Source organism: Cornus florida, unplaced genomic scaffold (assembly GCF_030987335.1).
Source record: "Cornus florida cultivar Cherokee Brave unplaced genomic scaffold, ASM3098733v1 CherokeeBrave_3.0.0_Hap2_Chr11, whole genome shotgun sequence".
In the NCBI taxonomy this organism is placed as follows: Eukaryota; Viridiplantae; Streptophyta; class Magnoliopsida; order Cornales; family Cornaceae; genus Cornus; species Cornus florida.
In genome coordinates, this window is record NW_026775581.1 from 135,762,149 (window position 1) to 135,780,196 (window position 18,048).

At 35.4% G+C, this 18,048-nt stretch overlaps 2 protein-coding genes across 3 annotated transcripts; one reads left to right on the top strand and one right to left on the bottom strand.

Moving 5' to 3' along the window:
• The first annotated feature begins 3,107 nt into the window (after positions 1-3,107).
• LOC132283645 (vacuolar protein sorting-associated protein 29) lies at positions 3,108-9,464 on the top strand. Of its 2 annotated transcripts, none has more exons than XM_059785632.1 (4): positions 3,108-3,214; positions 3,575-3,763; positions 8,223-8,360; positions 8,947-9,464. In XM_059785632.1, the coding sequence occupies exons 2-4, from the start codon at positions 3,632-3,634 to the stop codon at positions 9,253-9,255; spliced, it is 579 nt and encodes a 192-aa protein (XP_059641615.1). In that variant the 5' UTR covers positions 3,108-3,214; positions 3,575-3,631; the 3' UTR covers positions 9,256-9,464. The 2 variants fall into 2 exon arrangements, with proteins under 2 accessions (XP_059641615.1, XP_059641616.1); XM_059785633.1 differs by having other exon boundaries at positions 3,169-3,248.
• Positions 9,465-10,069: 605 nt separating this feature from the next.
• LOC132284084 (uncharacterized) lies at positions 10,070-16,556 on the bottom strand. The gene is made up of 10 exons (XM_059786151.1): positions 16,327-16,556; positions 15,917-16,150; positions 14,621-14,787; positions 13,600-13,698; positions 13,398-13,466; positions 13,185-13,325; positions 12,993-13,082; positions 11,935-12,102; positions 10,557-10,635; positions 10,070-10,455 (listed from the first exon to the last, which is right to left on the bottom strand). Exons 1-10 carry the CDS (start codon positions 16,376-16,378, stop codon positions 10,328-10,330), a joined length of 1,227 nt encoding a protein of 408 aa, XP_059642134.1. The 5' UTR covers positions 16,379-16,556; the 3' UTR covers positions 10,070-10,327.
• Positions 16,557-18,048: the final 1,492 nt, after the last annotated feature.

Below are 18,048 nucleotides of genomic sequence, written 5' to 3' on the forward strand. Positions count from 1 at the left end.
ATTATTTGAGTACAATTTAAAAATAAGAAAATAGCATTTCTCTAATTGTGAAAAATAATAAAATTAAATTTTTTAATTCTCATTTTAAAAAATAATAAAATAACAGTATTTCAAAATCAAAACTCATATTTGTAGAGTTGAGAATTTTGGAGGAAATATAAAAAGTGGTTTTAAAAGTTTTCAAATATGAAAAGTTAAAATAAAATTATCAGCTTTTAAAAAATCAAAAAGAAAACAGGACCCCCAATTGATTGTGATGAAAATTTTCTCCACGGCAAAATTGCTAGACCGGGTCTCTTCCGTCCAAGTCAAGCTGTGATTGATGTATTAACGCATTTGAGAAGGGAATGCGTTATGCATGAATTCTGCGAGTCAGTCTCCATCCTTTATTTTTTTTATTTTTTTTTTTAAGCACACTTTTGGAAAAGTGATGAGGAGTAACAAGTCTGTCATACGAAGGGACTCAGCTAGAAATTTTCTGGGCTAAAAAACATTTAATTCTTTATGGACTCCCACCAAATTAATATAAACCGAACAAGGTACAGATGACCCATCAATGTCATCCATGGCCACCGTCTTGGACGGAGTTGATTTTAGACCATCTGGTCATTATTGGTCTTGACATATTGGAAGTTTGGAACCACTCCAAAGATACATAGTACTTGTTCTTCCTCTGTATTAATGGCTGCCAAGGCTCTTCATGATTAGGAATCTCATGATTATTGTCAAAAGGGTAAAGTGATGAACACGCTGGTCTTTTTGACAAGTTTTGATCCTTTCTCACACGAATCACACTAAAATCACACATACTATCATTTATTGTCATCACACAAACTATCGGTCACTCGTTAGGATTGATTAGAGTTGTAAATGAATTAAAAATTCAACGAACAATTTGGACTCGACTTTTTAAAAATTTTGTTTGTATTTATTTGTTTAATAAATAAACCAATTCCAAACAGAATTTTCAAACTCAATTAATAAATGAATCAATTTCAAACAACTTTCTATAGGGCTTGTTTACCCTTGACATATTTATGAACAAAGCTATTAAACCGTTGACATATATATTAGTGAGCACCTGTACATTAATTTTTATATATAAAAAGACCCATTTAGTGTATGTATAAGATGGCCCATCAAAAGTGAAATATAACTAAGCTTGTGTCTTACCCAACCAAGGCTCATAAAAAAGATCAGATCCACGAGCCCATATTTATATATAAGCAATTCCTAACACTAACCCAACAACATATCTATTTTACATGGCCGCTCATAGCAACAAATCTCTCCTCCAGCGTCTTCTGCCAGAAAGCAAATTAGTGTATCAAAATACACACACACTAGTGAGAGAAAGAGAGAGAGATAGAGAGAGGGGTTCCATATTTATATATTTTAGTCACTAAAAATGCTTCCTAGGGATAGTTAAGTCATTTTATATATGAAATAACTTTCAACAAAAAGTTAAAAGGGGTAACAATGTTTTTTTACATATAAAAAGTGATGTGACAACTGAAAGTCATTTTTGAGATGTGAGTGAAAAACGGACTAAACGTTTGTAATGTGAATGATAGTAATTTTAAAAATTGTTTTAATGTGATATTTGGTCAAATTTGAAGGGGCCGTTAGTGAAATAAACCTTATATATATAATGTATTTTGGGAAAAATCACAGAGTTCAACGTCTTCAACCACGAACGCACCATTTCGACCACCATTACAACCATTTCTCCGAGATTCCTTGAATGAGAACGATGATGACTGCGATCAGACGATAATGAGCCTGAAGACCCACCCTTCTTCTTCTTCAATGATGACAACAAGCCCAAAGACCCACCATTGGTAATAAATATACTTGAAAAGTTTTTGCAAAATCGAAAAACTAAGAAGTTCGAGTGGTGAAGAGGGTGGAGAGGGAGGAGGATACCGTTGATGAACAACTCATCGGCAAAGAAGATTGAGTTATGGGAAAGAAGGGTTTCGAACCATCCACAACTCGAATTTGGGCGAATTCGAATCGCTTCTTCTTCTTCCACTGCTACAGGGTGTTAGGGTTTGTTGCCTTTTTAGGTCTGGCTATTTCAATTTTGAGGCCTCCATTGTAGAGAGGTAGATGTTGGAAGTTTCTTTTGTTTCAATCCCTTTCATTGCTCAGTCACCAATCACATATGCAATCATACTCGCTCTGTCTCAAAAAAAATATTACTTTCTCTTTTTGTCTGTCCCAAAATAATTATTCACTTTCCCTTTTCAAATAATTTATTTCACATCTTTCTATATATGTCTTTTGAGTTTAAAATTTCAAACTTTAATATTCAAAACTTAAAAAGGCAAGTTAGTAACTTTCCAAGGAGACAATGCATGTTCCATATGTTCCTTTAAAAATTACTATTCCCCAAAAACGACACTTAATTAAAACAGAAGAAGTATATACATATAAATTCCATACACACACAATGCGCACGCACACACATATACCATATACCTACGTCATCAAATTACGGTTATTTCCATTGCCATTCTTGTGGTGGTGGTGGTTCTTAATGGAGCTTTTCTTCGATTTCTTCTACCCTTACCTTCTTTGTTCAGACCCAAAAATGTCATCCTCTTCATCCTACCTCTATTCCCATACACATTGCACAATGACTGATACACATATGACACGATCAAAATCAGAACAGAAACATAAACATATATACATATATATAAACTTATCAATTTTGTGGCTAAATATTGAGACGGTGGGTTGTTATTGTTGTTTATTGGGTGAGAGCTTGTAAGTAATCAATTGATTCTTTTAGCTTGAATTCATCTTCAAATCGGACTTAAGCATCTTTTACAATTGGGAAATAGGTTGCTTTATGTTGTTTGAATTGTGTTGGGTGGGTTTGATATGTAAAAGATCACTAAAAGGTTAAAATAGTAAATTTGTGATTTAAATAGGTCAATTGACCAGTCAAAGGCCATTAAGGTCAATTTATCTTGTGTTAGATATAATAGGGGGGTCACCGTTAATTTTACCAATTTTAAGGGGTGTTAATGTTAAAAAATAGGTCAACTTTCATCTGATTGTTAATAAGGCAAACTTCAGGGTGTGAGTGTAATTAATCCAAAATAAAAAAATAAAAATTGCTCATGCGTGTTTGTAGCTCTTTCATCATCGAACGAGGAGGAGGTGGAGGTTTTCAAGAAAAGCAATTGAAAATATTATACGAGTAAATCCCCAAGTCTGAGTGTTGATTTGAATATGTCTGTACATATTCATACGCTGATATATATATATATATATATATATATATATATATATATGTTTTTGTATATTTAAATGCGATTTTAGGTTTTTGATGTAGATCTTGAAAATACAGCCGTATGGAATTTGAAATTTTGGTGTGTCACCACTAAAACCTAAATTTTGTATAGATTTTTTCACTCTTCTCTATCTTTTAGGGTTAGTCTGTTAGGTAATGTTAAGGAATCAATTTACAATATCCGTTTTTTTGTCAAGAATTTTGAAAGATTTGTGTTCTTAGGCATTAATTGGGGTGTTAATTTAGTTATTGTAATTTTTGGTGCAGATTGTGATGAAATTTTGAGCATTAGGTGGTTTATGTAAACTATTGGAGTAGAAGAGAATGGTGTTAGTGCTGGCAATTGGGGATCTTCACATCCCACACAGGGCACCTGATCTACCGGCAAAGTTTAAATCCATGCTTGTTCCTGGCAAGATCCAGCACATCATTTGCACAGGCAATCTCTGTATCAAAGTACCCCACTTCTTCTTCTCAATATTTTGATTTTTCTTTTTCTGGGTTTGCTAATGTTTTCTTGATTGTGTACGTGTTCTTTTTTCTTTTTCTTTTTTTTGCTTAATCCTCTTTGAATTATTGTATTTTTTTATTTTTTATTTTTTTATCAAATGATAACTGATGCTGGAACCAATCTCTGAATTTCATTCACAACATGCATTTGATTTTCCTTGTTTGACCATAATTTAATCCTTGTGTCCATAAACACAAAATCGAGAAGAATTGCTAGAAGGCATGAAATTATTGTGGTTACTTGATTCTTTTATTTATTATTTTGGTAGGTGTCCCAACTCCCGTTTGATTAGGTTTAACTGTGCAAAATTATAATTTTTTTTGGCTTGACAAACACTTGGAACCCCCATGCTTGTCGAGTTTGCCTCCCATATAGTGTTTGTATTAAGTTTCAGTTAGATACAAGATGATTTTGATAGCTAGCTTTAACTTTCCAATGTTGAAACTGTGTCTTCTGAAAGCTCTCTTGTGTGTATTGGTTGATGTGAATATGCTTACAACCATTTAAATTATGTCCTTGTTAAGCCACATGACAGTTCTCCCTAGCAGAAAATTGATAGTTTGAATGGCATGATGGTAGAGTGTTGGTGAGCTACAAATCGACAATAGAGGATAGTAGGGACTAGGGACCACAGAGTGATGACCGTTAGAAATAGATATATGGCAGTGTTGAGATCGCCAGAGAAATTCTTCCATCATTCAAGTTAAAAGGAGATAGGAGATTATCTCACATTGTTGATGTTGTTTATCATGAGAGACACAGAGAGGAGGAGAGAGAGCTTGTTCTATATTTCACACATACACACTTACAAACCTAATAAGCCTATATAGGCTTATATAAGGGATACAAGTCACCTTAATAACACAAGGGCCCTACTAACATAATGTAATTACATAATGGCCCAACATATATATATATATATATATATATAACATTCTAATACTCCCCCTTAAGCTGGAGAATATATATCAAATAATCCCAGCTTGGAACAGATAGTTCTTAACCGGTTATGACCCAATGCTTTGGTAAACATATCAGCTAATTGATCTTCAGACATTACAAATGGAGTAGAGATGCTCCCACGCAATATCTTTTCTCGAATGAAGTGACAATCAATTTCAATATGTTTGGTCCTCTCATGAAACACAGGATTTGAGGCAATGTAAACTGCTGCTTGATTATCACAAAACAATGGAGTAGGAGCTTCAACTGTCAACCCAAGTTCTTTTAGAAAATGTTGTATCCAGGTCGACTCACTAGTAGACTAGTAGTATGGGCCATTGCCCTATACTCAGCTTCAACACTAGATCGAGCTACCACCGTTTGCTTTTTACTTCGCCATGTAACAAGATTTCCTCCTACAAATGTGCAGTAGCCTATAGTAGATCTCCTATCTGAAGGAGAACCAGCCCAGTCGGCATCTGTAAAACCTTCCACCCTAAGATGACCATTTGATTTATATAGTAACCCAACACCTGGAGCTTGCTTGAGATATCGGATAATCCGAAGAACAGCAATCCAATGTGGCATTCTAGGAGCTTCCATGAACTGACTTACAACACTAACTGTATATGAAATATCAGGTCGAGTGATAGTGAGATAAATTAACTTCCCAACAAGATGACGAAATCTGCCCAGATCATTAAATAGATCACCCTCATCAGACACAAGTTTTGTATTTGAATCCATAGGAGCATCAACTGGGCGACCACCCAACATACCTGTTTCTTCTAATAAATCCAACACATATTTTTGTTGGGATAAGCTTATACCCTTCTTGGATCTAGCAACTTCAATACCCAAGAAATACCTAAGTTTACCCAAGTCTTTAGTGTGGAATCGATATTGCAGAAACAACTTCAACTTAGCAACGCCATCAGAATCATCACCTGTGATCACAATATCATCTACATATACCATAAGAAAGATGAAGCCAGCTTTAGTGTGCTGGTGAAATACCGAATGGTCAGTCTGACATCTGTTAAGACCAAATTTTAATGCCGCCTCGGAGAATTTTCCAAATTAAGCCCGTGGAGATTGTTTCAATCCATATAGGGCTTTTTTAAGGCGACAAAACGGGCCAGATCTGGTCAAACGGGCCGAATCCGGGCTATCCAGGGTTGGAATAGTACTCCAGGTTTAGTAAACCAGGATTGGAATAGCATAACTGTGTAGCCAAACAAGGGTCTTCTTCTTCACACCTTCACAAACGCTGGTGAACAAAGCAGCGAAGACAATGGCGACCCAGTCACAAGCAACGGCCGAATCAAGAGACAGCTACCTCTGCAACTTTCGGCCAAAAAAAAATTTCGACTAATCTCTCCTTTGTAAATCAAGACGGTAGATCTGATGACGAGCTCGCTGACAACCAAAAAAGAAGCTGCCGGCAACGACGATGACAAACGATGCAGATCTGACGACGACGAATGACGATGCAGATCTGATGACAGTGAACGGGGAGCTGCCGGCGACGAACGGAACACCAACACCACAATCGCGATTCCGATCGTGATTCCGATCTTAAACCACACAATTACAGACCCTCGCACCCATGAATTCGTAGAGCTCTAATACCATGTTGTTTATCATGAGAGACACAAAGAGGAGGAGAGAGAGCTTGTTCTATATTTCACACATACACACTTACAAACCTAATAAGCCTATATAGGCTTATATAAGGGATACAAATCACCTTAATAACACAAGGGCCCTACTAACATAATGTAATTACATAATGGCCCAACATATATATATATATATATAACATTCTAACAGTTGACAATCTAGCTATCTAGGAAGGCTGACAATGGGATTGGTCATTTGTTGCAAAAGAAATTTTTAAGTGGCACTCTTGCCACGTATCTCATTGGCATCTTTGGGCATTGAAGATCTCGGTTCTAGATTGGTTTGTGAAAGAGGTAGGAAACTTTTTAGGCATTTGAAGCCTTTTTTTTAGGCAGACTTGTTCTTTAATTATTGGATTTTGGCATGAATGGGGCACCATTAGATTTCAACGACAACATTAGCTTGCCATATCAATAGTTATTTTCAGTTGGCAATATACTCTTTGCAGGCACAAGTGCAAGATTGTTTGTGACACCATATAATAACACTGTTCACTGCCTTCAATAAGATATTTACACCTCCCGGATTGGAGCATTCATGATTGCCTTCTGATAGAGGTGTCAGTCGCTGCCACTGCAATTCATCATCCTTGGCCACCAAAAACAAAAAAAAATTCCTGGTGTGAGTCCTTCAGTTTGGTTGTTGTTTACCCATGCTTATTGCTTTGGCTTTTTGTCTGTGTTTAGGCTTCCCTGTGACTAAGAGGTTACCTGGTGGGTTAGGAGTTGGAGAGTTGTTTGAGTGAGAGACTATTTAATTAATGCACTATTTGAATATCTGTTCGAGAAACATTGACTTATTTGAAGAATTCAAAATGCCCCTTCTTTTGATGGAAATTAAAAAATTTAGATATTACTTTTACAAAGTTGTTTTTTTTGGTGATAACAATCAGTTTTGCTGCCTAATAACTGTTCTTTTAATTTATTTGTGGTGTTTTATGCAATAGAAAATAACAAATAAATTAACAGGAAAATTTTTCAGAGCAGTTATTAGGCCAACTATTTTATATGGTGCACAGTCTCCCGCATTGAAAAAGAAACATGAACAACAATAGCAGAAATTAGGATGTAAAGATGGATGATAGGAGTGACTAGAAGAGATAGGATTACTAATCAAAATGTGAGGGAATAAAATAGGAGTAGCGCCTATTAGAAATAAACTAAGAGAAAGTCGACTTTGGTGGTATAAGACATGTGCAAAGACATAAATGCACTGGTACAAAGAGGGCGACCAATTCACATAAAAGTTAGACAGTGAAGGAGTCCCAAATTAACACGGGATGAAATTTTTAGAAATGATTATACAAAGTTAATTATTTTTATTTTTGATAAGTATTTTACAAGGTTATATATTGTAGGAGAGAGTTTATAATAGAAAAGAATGAAAGAAGAGAATTCATGACCGATCTAATTAATAAGAGATGGGCAAGGAATTAGGATGACGATGATTAGTTTTGCTGCCTTGGATTTTCAAGTTTGTGACAATCAACTGCTACCGTCAATTGCTATGAACTAAAATTTTCAGTGTAAGAAAAAAGGTGCAAGTTCATCAAGCACCAGGTGGTTGTACCAATGATAGTAAAGTTGCTTGCCTTGTGAATGTAATTTATGTTGTCTGTCCCATATACTTAATTTAAGTGTATATAAGACTGACACAGAGCATGGTACTATAACTGATATCCACAAGGGGAAACAATTCACATTTTTCTTTCCATATTTATTTATACCTTGCTAAAACCTTTGTACCTGAGCGTACTTCTATGGTTGTTTCCATGAGCAGGAAGTTCATGATTACTTGAAGAGCCTTTGTCCAAGCTTGCATGTTACACGAGGTGAATATGATGAGGATTCCCGCTATCCAGAGACCAAAACACTTACCATTGGACAATTTAAGCTTGGGTTATGCCATGGTCATCAGGTTTGATTCTTCTCCCTCTCTCAGTATTGCTGCAAGGGTCACCAGATTTGATTCAATTTGATTCTTCAACCTCCACAAGCATGGTGCCAAATTTAATCTTACAAATATACTTTTTCCAGTATATAGTGAGAGTTTGAGGGGTCATTGCTTGGTGCAATATCAAAATGCTCGAATTATCAAGAGTGAGAACATGGTTTCGAGATTCAGAATAACCAATTACAAATAATACTTAGTGTAGGTCTACATCCAGCTAACTCCTCCCATCACTCTGATATCACTCTGATTGGTAGGACAGAAGCCTTTATTTATACCAAAAATCAAATTTTAGCAAGGAGGCATCTTATATTGGGATTTATGAAGTTGTTGACTGATTATCCTAATTGTTCCAAGCACAGTGGTATTATGAATTTTCTATTGCCAGTTCCCAGATCTACCATTTTCTTATTTCTCGAAGTACCAATGGTATCTACATCATTACAAAATGAAACGTCACTAAGTACTGTCTAAATATTCAATATTGTTCTCATTTTGTTTGTTGTAACTTAATAACACTAATAAGTTCTTATCGTGCATTCATAATCTGAAGATCGTTCCATGGGGAGACCTGGACTCTCTAGCGATGCTCCAGAGACAGTTAGATGTGGACATCCTTATTAGCGGCCACACCCATCAGTTCAAGGCCTACAAACATGAGGGTGGCGTTGTCATAAATCCTGGGTCTGCCACTGGTGCGTACAGCAGTATCACCTATGATGTGAACCCAAGTTTTGTGCTCATGGACATTGATGGCTTGCGTGTTGTTGTCTATGTTTATGAACTCATTGATGGAGAGGTGAAGGTTGACAAAATAGATTTTAAGAAGACTGCTGCAGCCTCAACTCTTCCCGCGCAATGACCATGCTTCAGTGGCACTTGTTCTGTTCTCTCTAGGTATAAATCCAGTTGTAATAAGATGAACGATATATGGTAGATTTGGCACCAGTACATTTCTCGATTTTTTATGAAGCAAGTAAGGGAGTCATCACTGTAGTTAATGCTTGAACATTTTATCTGTAAACATATAGCTTATGGTCGTAGTTTCTTAACTTCTATCATTTTCTTTAATCCTTTCATGTTTTAGGCAAATTAACTATTCGTGATTGACCTCGTGTGAAACTCGACGTTCTTCTGTTGCTTCGAACTTTCATTTATATTCAAGATCAAGTTGATTGATGAAAACGCACCCTCCAACAGTAAGTATAAGCCATGGAGTAGTAAGAATTTCATTATTTTGTGAACGATTTCTGAATTGTCTTCGTCTTAATCATATCTAAATAAGTTTCTTCTAAGCTTTTGAGTTCCTTTATTACAAAGGGTCACAGTTTAATATCCGATTTTTCTTTTTATCATTTTATTAAAAATGTTTGAAACTTCAAACTTATTTGATATTTTAAATTGTTTTTCTTAAATTTTAATTTTCAAACCGCTCCCTTCACAATACTAAAACCAGTAACCCTTTATAGAAGCTTCAAATTGTCTGTCTCCATTTAGAAAAAAAAAAAATCCTTTTATTTAGTCTTTCTTTTCAGTAACAGATAAATTATACACCGAAAGTACATTTCATAATACCATAGGTTTCGATTATCAGTCTGGTGATTTACAAAAAAGGCTTGCTAATCAATTGGGGAAGATTTGTATTGGTTGTTGAAGCAAAGAGAGCAGGCAAAATAGGATCAGAATCACCAGAAATTCTTCATTATTGACCGTAGTATCACAAATAATACAACAGTAGCCACACTTGCATAGGGTAACTGATTTGATTTGGTTTCTCAAATGTGACGGGGATGGTCCTAGACAGATCACAATCTTCTTCAACATCACATTAATTGCCATCTCTAAGGTCCATAGGTTGAAACTCAGCAACATATGACAATGAACATGTCACCGTGTGATAATGACAAACCAGTTCTATAGGATACAAATCGTGTTCATTTCTCAACAATGAATTCTTGGATCTCAATTCCCGTGTGTCGAGCACCTCCTTGTACTCTCAGAAGAACCTCGTCGCCAACTTTGAGTGACGTTACTGGAATGGCCATCATTTTATGTCCATTTCCTGGCAAAGAGTAGAGGTCACAGATTAAATCTAGAAAATGAAGAATACGATTAAAAAATCAAGTAGGCTTCAAGAAAATTATGTGTAGGGGCATAATAGACCTTGGTGGGGACAGACTAGGGCAACTGTTTCTGCATTTTGTAGAATGATGCTGTAAGGAGTGTGACCATCTGAATCTCTCTGCAATATGAGAAGTTTCAAAAAGTCAACTGAATACAGCATATGGACCTTCTCACAAAAAAACTGTACCAATCCAAAATTCTTTCTTTTCCTCTCTTTTCTACTTGCTCCTTTTCTTCCCTTTCTAGATTAACTGAATACAGCATATGGACCTTCTCACAATGTGGTCAAGTAAGAGGAACGAGAACTCTCCTTGGGTCAGCACCTTGTATTAGGTACTCCAACTTGACCTATGATTTTCAATGTTCAATATTCTTATTACCTTTAATTCAGTAATAAGTTATTTAACTCTTCCTCAAAGATAATTTGTTTTCTCAAATAAACGTTTCTGTTTTCAAATATGTTACATTACTTTTCTACAAATATCTTCTTCTTTTTCTCTTTTGGGTAAGCAAGCTGAGATCAAATTTCAACAAGCAGCAATACAAGATAAGCAAGGGGGATAGTCCGGGTTAAGAAAATTTCCAAAACTAGAACAAAGGATTAAAATGTAGAAATCCTGACAAATATAAAAACTAAAAACAAAAAATAAATAAATAAATAAAGGAACAAAAAGAACTTATGAACAGTATATCCTCTTGGAAGAAGATGCTATCCATGAGAAACTGAGATGATAAATAATCCAGCTGCCATTACAAAACACCAGAAAGATATATGAAGCCAACTAAGACGCATAATGCAATCAATGCAAAAACAAAGCACTATCACCAGCCAAACTAGACAGACTTCGTGCTGCAAAACTCATCTATTTTGGCCCCACCTAATCAAACTGCTGATATTTTTTCGAAAGAGAAATGACCAAGGTAAAACAGCATATCAAAAGCATTCTAAGATTAAGGAACACTAACCATGAAACCTAGAATAAAGATCATTCTGATGCTCGTTTCGGACCTTCAATGCAGCTATTACCTACTCTGCAAAACTAATTGCAGGTTGAAAGACTTGAAGATGTAGGATGTCCTGCTAAGTTTACAAGATCTTCATTACATTGTGACAAGTGCTTAGACAGGTAGCCATTAGCCTCACCCCCCTAATGCCGAATAGACTATGTTAATGTGTCCCATTAGGGACTTTGCACTTATTGACAATATCACAGAATATGATGTTAACTATGCAATTTGAGATTATTCAGTATTATAGTAATATGCCACATTGTGAACATATGCTACACGGCATTTACTCAAAGCCACCACACAAACAAATGATCAGTGGATTGAAAAGTTGCTTTTCCCATTTCTTCTGAGCTTAAGATTAATGTACAGTTAACTAAGAAAAAAAAAAGTGTGGTTGTACACAAACCTGTGCCTCCACAAGGATTAACGGTCTGGTCTCTATCTTTACACGGCCCACAGTTGCTGTCCGTTGCACACCACTTTGATCAACCACAATTACCTCTTTCCCTGCTTTTAACTCTGAAAGGTAGGAAGTCTTTCCTCCTGGAACAGCAACATAGGCATGTACCGGCCCCTGCATATTCGTAAATGCAAGTAAATATGCAAATCAACCGATTAGCTCTATGCAACTCCAACCATCATGTTTGCAACTCAATGAAGGTGATTCATTTGCCCCCAAAAGATAATTATGATTAGCTAAAAGGAAGGATATCAACTGAACTTCTATGAGTATTCTTCAGTAGGAGAGATGTGCCCCAGGTACTGTCATGGAGACAAAAACCTCCTGGGAAAAATATATGCACACTAATTTTTTCGGCAAAACAAGTTTCTAGACCTATTAATTCAACAGGAAATATAATGTATGAGATGTTCGTAGAACAAATGGTACTGAAACAATTCAATCTAACTTCCACTGCATTTGGACATGCAAATTGTGCCATACCAAAATAAAAACATCTTTAATGTAAATAATATATAATATATATATTTGGGAGGGGTGTAATTTATCGAAATGCTTAAAACACGAGATAATAATAAAAAAATAAAATAATAAAGCAAAACAAAATAAATAAACAGATGGACTAATCACTAATATGATATATAATGAGAGAGAGAGAGAGAGAGAGAGAGAGAGAGAAAGAGAGAGAGAGAGAGAGAGAGAGAGAGAGAGAGAGAGAGAGAGATTTTAATATGATATTGAACAATAAGTAAAAAATATTCATATTTATATATATATATATTATTTTTTTCTAATTACAACATTGATCTCATTTGACCATGCCATGAAGAGAGAAAAAGGTATAGGTGAATTAATCAGCTTTTGCATATACTGAACTAAGCAGACACCATTAAGCTTGCTACGGCAACTGATATATTAAACCTAATGGCATAACCCTCAGCAAGATTTAACAATAACATCAGTCACCAAGATATCATCACTAGCTACTCCAAACTAAAGCTCACCGCATTGACTCGAAAAGGCCTGCTGGAAATGTAATTTGATTCCAAGCATTCCGAGTGAACAAGGAATAGCCCTCTAGCAAAAGATCCAACCTAAGAAAAAGATATTTTGCAATAAGCATGTAGCCTAATATATGAATATGGGAGTTATAACTAAGAGAACCACAGGAATGTAACCAGGACAGTTGAACCTACCAGAAGTCCTTCGCCAGGTCTCATGAGGCTACAGAGGTCCACACAGACTCGATCACCCATTCCAACCATTTGAACTAGAGTTATCGTTGCTTTAGTCAAGCCCAATAGATTGTTCACTTCATTTCTTCTGTCCAAATAGTCCTGATAATATTAACCATGATAAGGAGCAGTGCTATACCAGTCAAAATACCGCCTCATCTTAGAAGGCATTACCTTCAGCTCAAGGACTGCTTTGACATCCTCAACTTTCAAAAGAACTCCACCCAGACCCATCTCCAAGGCCTACAAAAACTAAAATCTGAAAGTGTACAGTGCATTTAAAGAGCAAAGTTCACAATATCAAAGAATTTTAGCAGTTCTTTCAACAAGTACAGGTTATTCATTCGGTCTTCAATTTTGTATATTTAATAATTACCTCCAGGAAAATTTGTGCTTCAGAAGGAGTCTTAGAGATGGCAAATACTGTTTTTTGACTACTTTGGAATGCTACAACAATATTCTCTGCAGGTATCACCTAAAAAACACATGACCAGAGACCAACTGAGAAGCAGGCCCTCATCATAAATATTGAGAAAAAATATATCTATATTTCCAGAAAATGAGCTAAATTATTTCATCTGGTAACAAATAAGTTGATTGATAAAAGCAAGAGCAGTGAAGGAGCATTCCTGGCAAAAATAATAGAGATTTTATCATGTTGCTTATCATAGCTTAATGTAAAGTGATTGGACAATTATAGTGCTGGAGCATAACTATCATTTGAGAGTTGTATACAAGGGCCACAGCCTCATCCAGCAATCTAAAGGAAATGCGAACGTGACAACAGTGTGCAACTCTAACTAGCCCATTATTGTGCATATTAACATTCCATGGGCATGGGAGAATCCCAAAAAGCATGGAGACTGCAACAAAAGTTGCTGGAACATCAGAAAAATCTCGCAGCTTTTTACTGTAATAATTGATATGCTCATTAAAATGGATTTGACTGTAATGGCCTTAAAGCAAGCTTAGCTACTAAAGATACACACCGACAGGTAAACATCTTCCAACAATATCGTTAAAGTGTTCTTTCTTTTTCCTAGGCTAAAAGCATCCCTGTGATTGAAGGAAAAAGTCGATTCCAACATGCCTCGAACAGTAATATTGTATACTTAAAAATCATAACACGAGTAGCATCCAAGATATTGACCAAGTGGACAAGACATAACAGCTTCTGTTAAAAATATCATTCTTCCATTGCAAGTGATTGAGAGATAAGTTCATTCCCATTCCTTAGTGCTCCATAAGGTATAGTTTTCTATGTGATTTCATCAATTGTCAACACGGGGGTTTAAACATATTTAGAAAAATTCAATGCAGAATGCAGGTGTGTGTGAAAGCGTATGAGATCAATATTCATGGCCTTAAATTCCCAAGAGTATTTATAATGGGCATACCTGCCAATCTAGTAGATTAACAATGACATTTTGTGCCTGCTCATCCTCTGGTTGGAGCTGCTTTAATTGTTCTGGAGAAGAAATTTCAGAGAATGTAGCAACTCTTCTATGTTCACTATCAAAAAGCTGTCCCTCTTCAATAAAGAGTGGATAAATCATCGCAATTGCTGTAAGTTTCACAATAGAAACATCAGAGCGAAAAGATTGAACACTGTTTCTGGTGACATGGAATAGACATGCTTTAAAATAGTAATGGGGTGTCAAATACAGTAGTTGCTGCTTTAATTGCTACGTTTGGTATGTTCTTACTGAATATATGTATATATAGCTACAAGTGAGAATGGAAACCTTATATGACTGATGAAAATCAGCCAGTTTTGCACACTACAAGGTTTCTCCATATGTTGGTTGGCATTGCCTTTGTTATAGAATGCTTTGATTCTTGAAATGACACAAATGGTCATATAATTACATTCAAGAGATCTCTTACCATCAGGCCATTGGCACAGGTGCTGCAAGCTCTCCTCCGCAAAGGGGATGTGAGTAGTCCGAGCCCCACATAGGACTGTGTTGTGTGTGCGCTTGTGTAGCTTTCCTACCACACATACACACGCAAAAACAAAACAAAACAAAACCAAAAAAGTTGATCTCTTCAATTTCTCATATTTCTTCTGACTGCCAAATATTTTTACCTGTGTCCACAATTCAATGACTAACATCAGTCTAGAATTTTAGGAGTGTACATAGCAAGATTTCTAATTTTTATTTCAGTTTTTGTTGATCTTGAGAGGAATTAAACCACACAGACAAGTTCATTATTTTTCCTAGTTGAAATTTACTCACCTATCTTGCCCTAATGGAGACTTGAACTCTCAATCTTTAGAAGGTGAAGAAGTACCAGTAAACTAGTGCCCTTGGTGGATAAGTCCATTCTTCTCTTAGGGAGGAATATTTGTTGGAGGGTTTCAAGAAAGATAAAAATATAAATATGAAACGAAATAAAGAAGAAAAACTAGGTAGGTTAACAAAAATTCATTGTATTCTTTAAATTGTTTGGCTAGTTTAAGCTTGATTCCTTAAATACTGTGTCTATAATCTATATGTATGAACACTAATGGAATCAAGTTGTTCAATTTGATGTTTAAGGGATGGGGCAGTGATTGAGCGCATAGAGAAAGTTCAATTTTCTTATGAACTAGAGACTAGAGAGTACAAAATCACATAGCAACCACTAACAAAGAACAAAAGCTAATAATGCAGAAAAAGCAAGACCATAGATATACAAGAGCAGCTTACAAGACCACTCATCGGCAAGGTCTCTACGATGAGAAGAGAAGACGAAAGTGTTCCATCCTCTCTCCACAGAGGCCGTCATGACTTGCTTGTTCTCAGTCCATATCCACACCAGCTTCTTCGACATCGAAATTGAAGACGACGACGTACACATTGCAACACAAGAACTGGCTTGAAATCGACCTCTCCTTTTGCTATCCAAAACGCAGTTAATCAATCTGCAACTTTTCCATTTACCTACGAATATTAATGAATGTGATGATTGGGAAAATGTACAGAATCTGATTGATTGATTTCACAATCAATTGAAAAATTCCATATTCATCGTCTCTGCCTAGTTCAGTACTAAATTCAAATTTCACATCTACTATATATATATATATATATGACTATGTGAAGAGAAAGGAAGGTACCTGTAATGGGGATTTCGACAGAAGAAGAAGCTGAAGGCAACGCCAGAGCCATTTTTGGCTCATTTGCTCGCGACTCGCGTTATGTAATTTTGTGCTTACGGATTTGAATAGGCGGGATAGATGCTTTTGGTTGAGTTCGGTTGGGTTGGATCGAATGGTCCTGGATTTGGTGGTCCAAAAAATTTATTAATGGTTTGCTCTAATAAAATTATTTTCTAGGAGTCTTGTGATCAAGGTAGGTTTTGATCAGGGTAATTTTATAAAATTGGGTTAACAGTGTCTACAGTGGCGTATGGTTGCCACAAGATATAGGAATGTGGAGTATATATTGGGTGTGCCTTCTATGCCATATTATTGGTCGAAAAACAATATAGGAATATTATTTTAACAAAAAAATGTCGATCAACCTACTTATAAAATTAAAAATAATATGTTACAAAAATGATGTGTTACTAACAGGTGAGTAAGAAATTCATCTACATCATGTATATAGTAACTGTTGGATTTGATTGCTATGTTATTTTGGTAACTGTATTTTTAACATCCAACGGTTATCATATATGGTGCGGATGAATTTCTTGTTCACCAGTGAGTAAGAGATTATTACTCTAATGTGTTATATTTGATTTGGTAGATATACTAATGACATGATATGCATGAGTACCCAATGTCTACTCGATGAATGGAAGAGGTGGGACTAAAATCCATAATATTTTCTCACACTCAGCGGATCTTGTGAGACCTAATACCTGACCTAGACGCCTTCGTGTGGGCATTTCGCGTAATACCAAATTAAGAATTAGACATTCTCTGATATTATTTATCACGAATGGATACTTCGTGATCTAATCCAAAAATTAAACATTTCGCGTAATACCGAATTCAGAATTAAACATTCTCTGATATTATTTATCACGAATGAATACTTCGTGATCTAATCCAAAAACTTCGGATGCAATTACTCATGAGCACTAAAAGTAATTGATCAAAAGAATAATTTTATTTCTGCCTCTTGTTCAATGCAGCCACACTAGAAACTTGAGAATCATGTCCCACTTTTCAGGCTTTTCTTTTCTTTTCTTGAATGGTATGCTTTTAGGTCTTTTCTTTCTAAGATAACTTGTAAGATTGTAATTGATCATTAAATTCATTAATACCACGCATAAATGTGCTCAAATCCTCCTCCTTGATGACCCTATCGTGGTGGGAATATAACTGACTAACTCCTTTGTGTTTTTTTTTTTTTTTTTTTTTTTTTTTTTTTTTTTTAAGCGTAAGAATTTTTAGAACACTTTATAATTCTCTAAGCACGAATAGCTACAAAACAATATTGTTAAAACTGAATCAAATTTGAAAAGTGCACATAATATATCAATTATTTCGTAGCTATACAGTATGTCAGAAAGAGCCCATTTCTGGTATTGGTTTCAATGATATACATCATTTTAGTAAGAACCAATTTTACATGAGTTTCAAATTTTATTTTATTTTTTCAAGTTTCAATTCTGTTAAAGTTGATTTAAAAAACTTTCCAAAAAAAGTCATTGATTGCGGTCAAGAATATCTCCAACATGTTAACTTTGCCGAAGACTCGATATAGAAAAAGTCAAGATAAGAGCAAAACCATTGGTTTGTCTCTCTTACCATTATTTATTTTATTTTTATTTTGTTATAAACATCATTTTATCTCTTTAACCCGGGCTTAACTCTCACCCATTAATA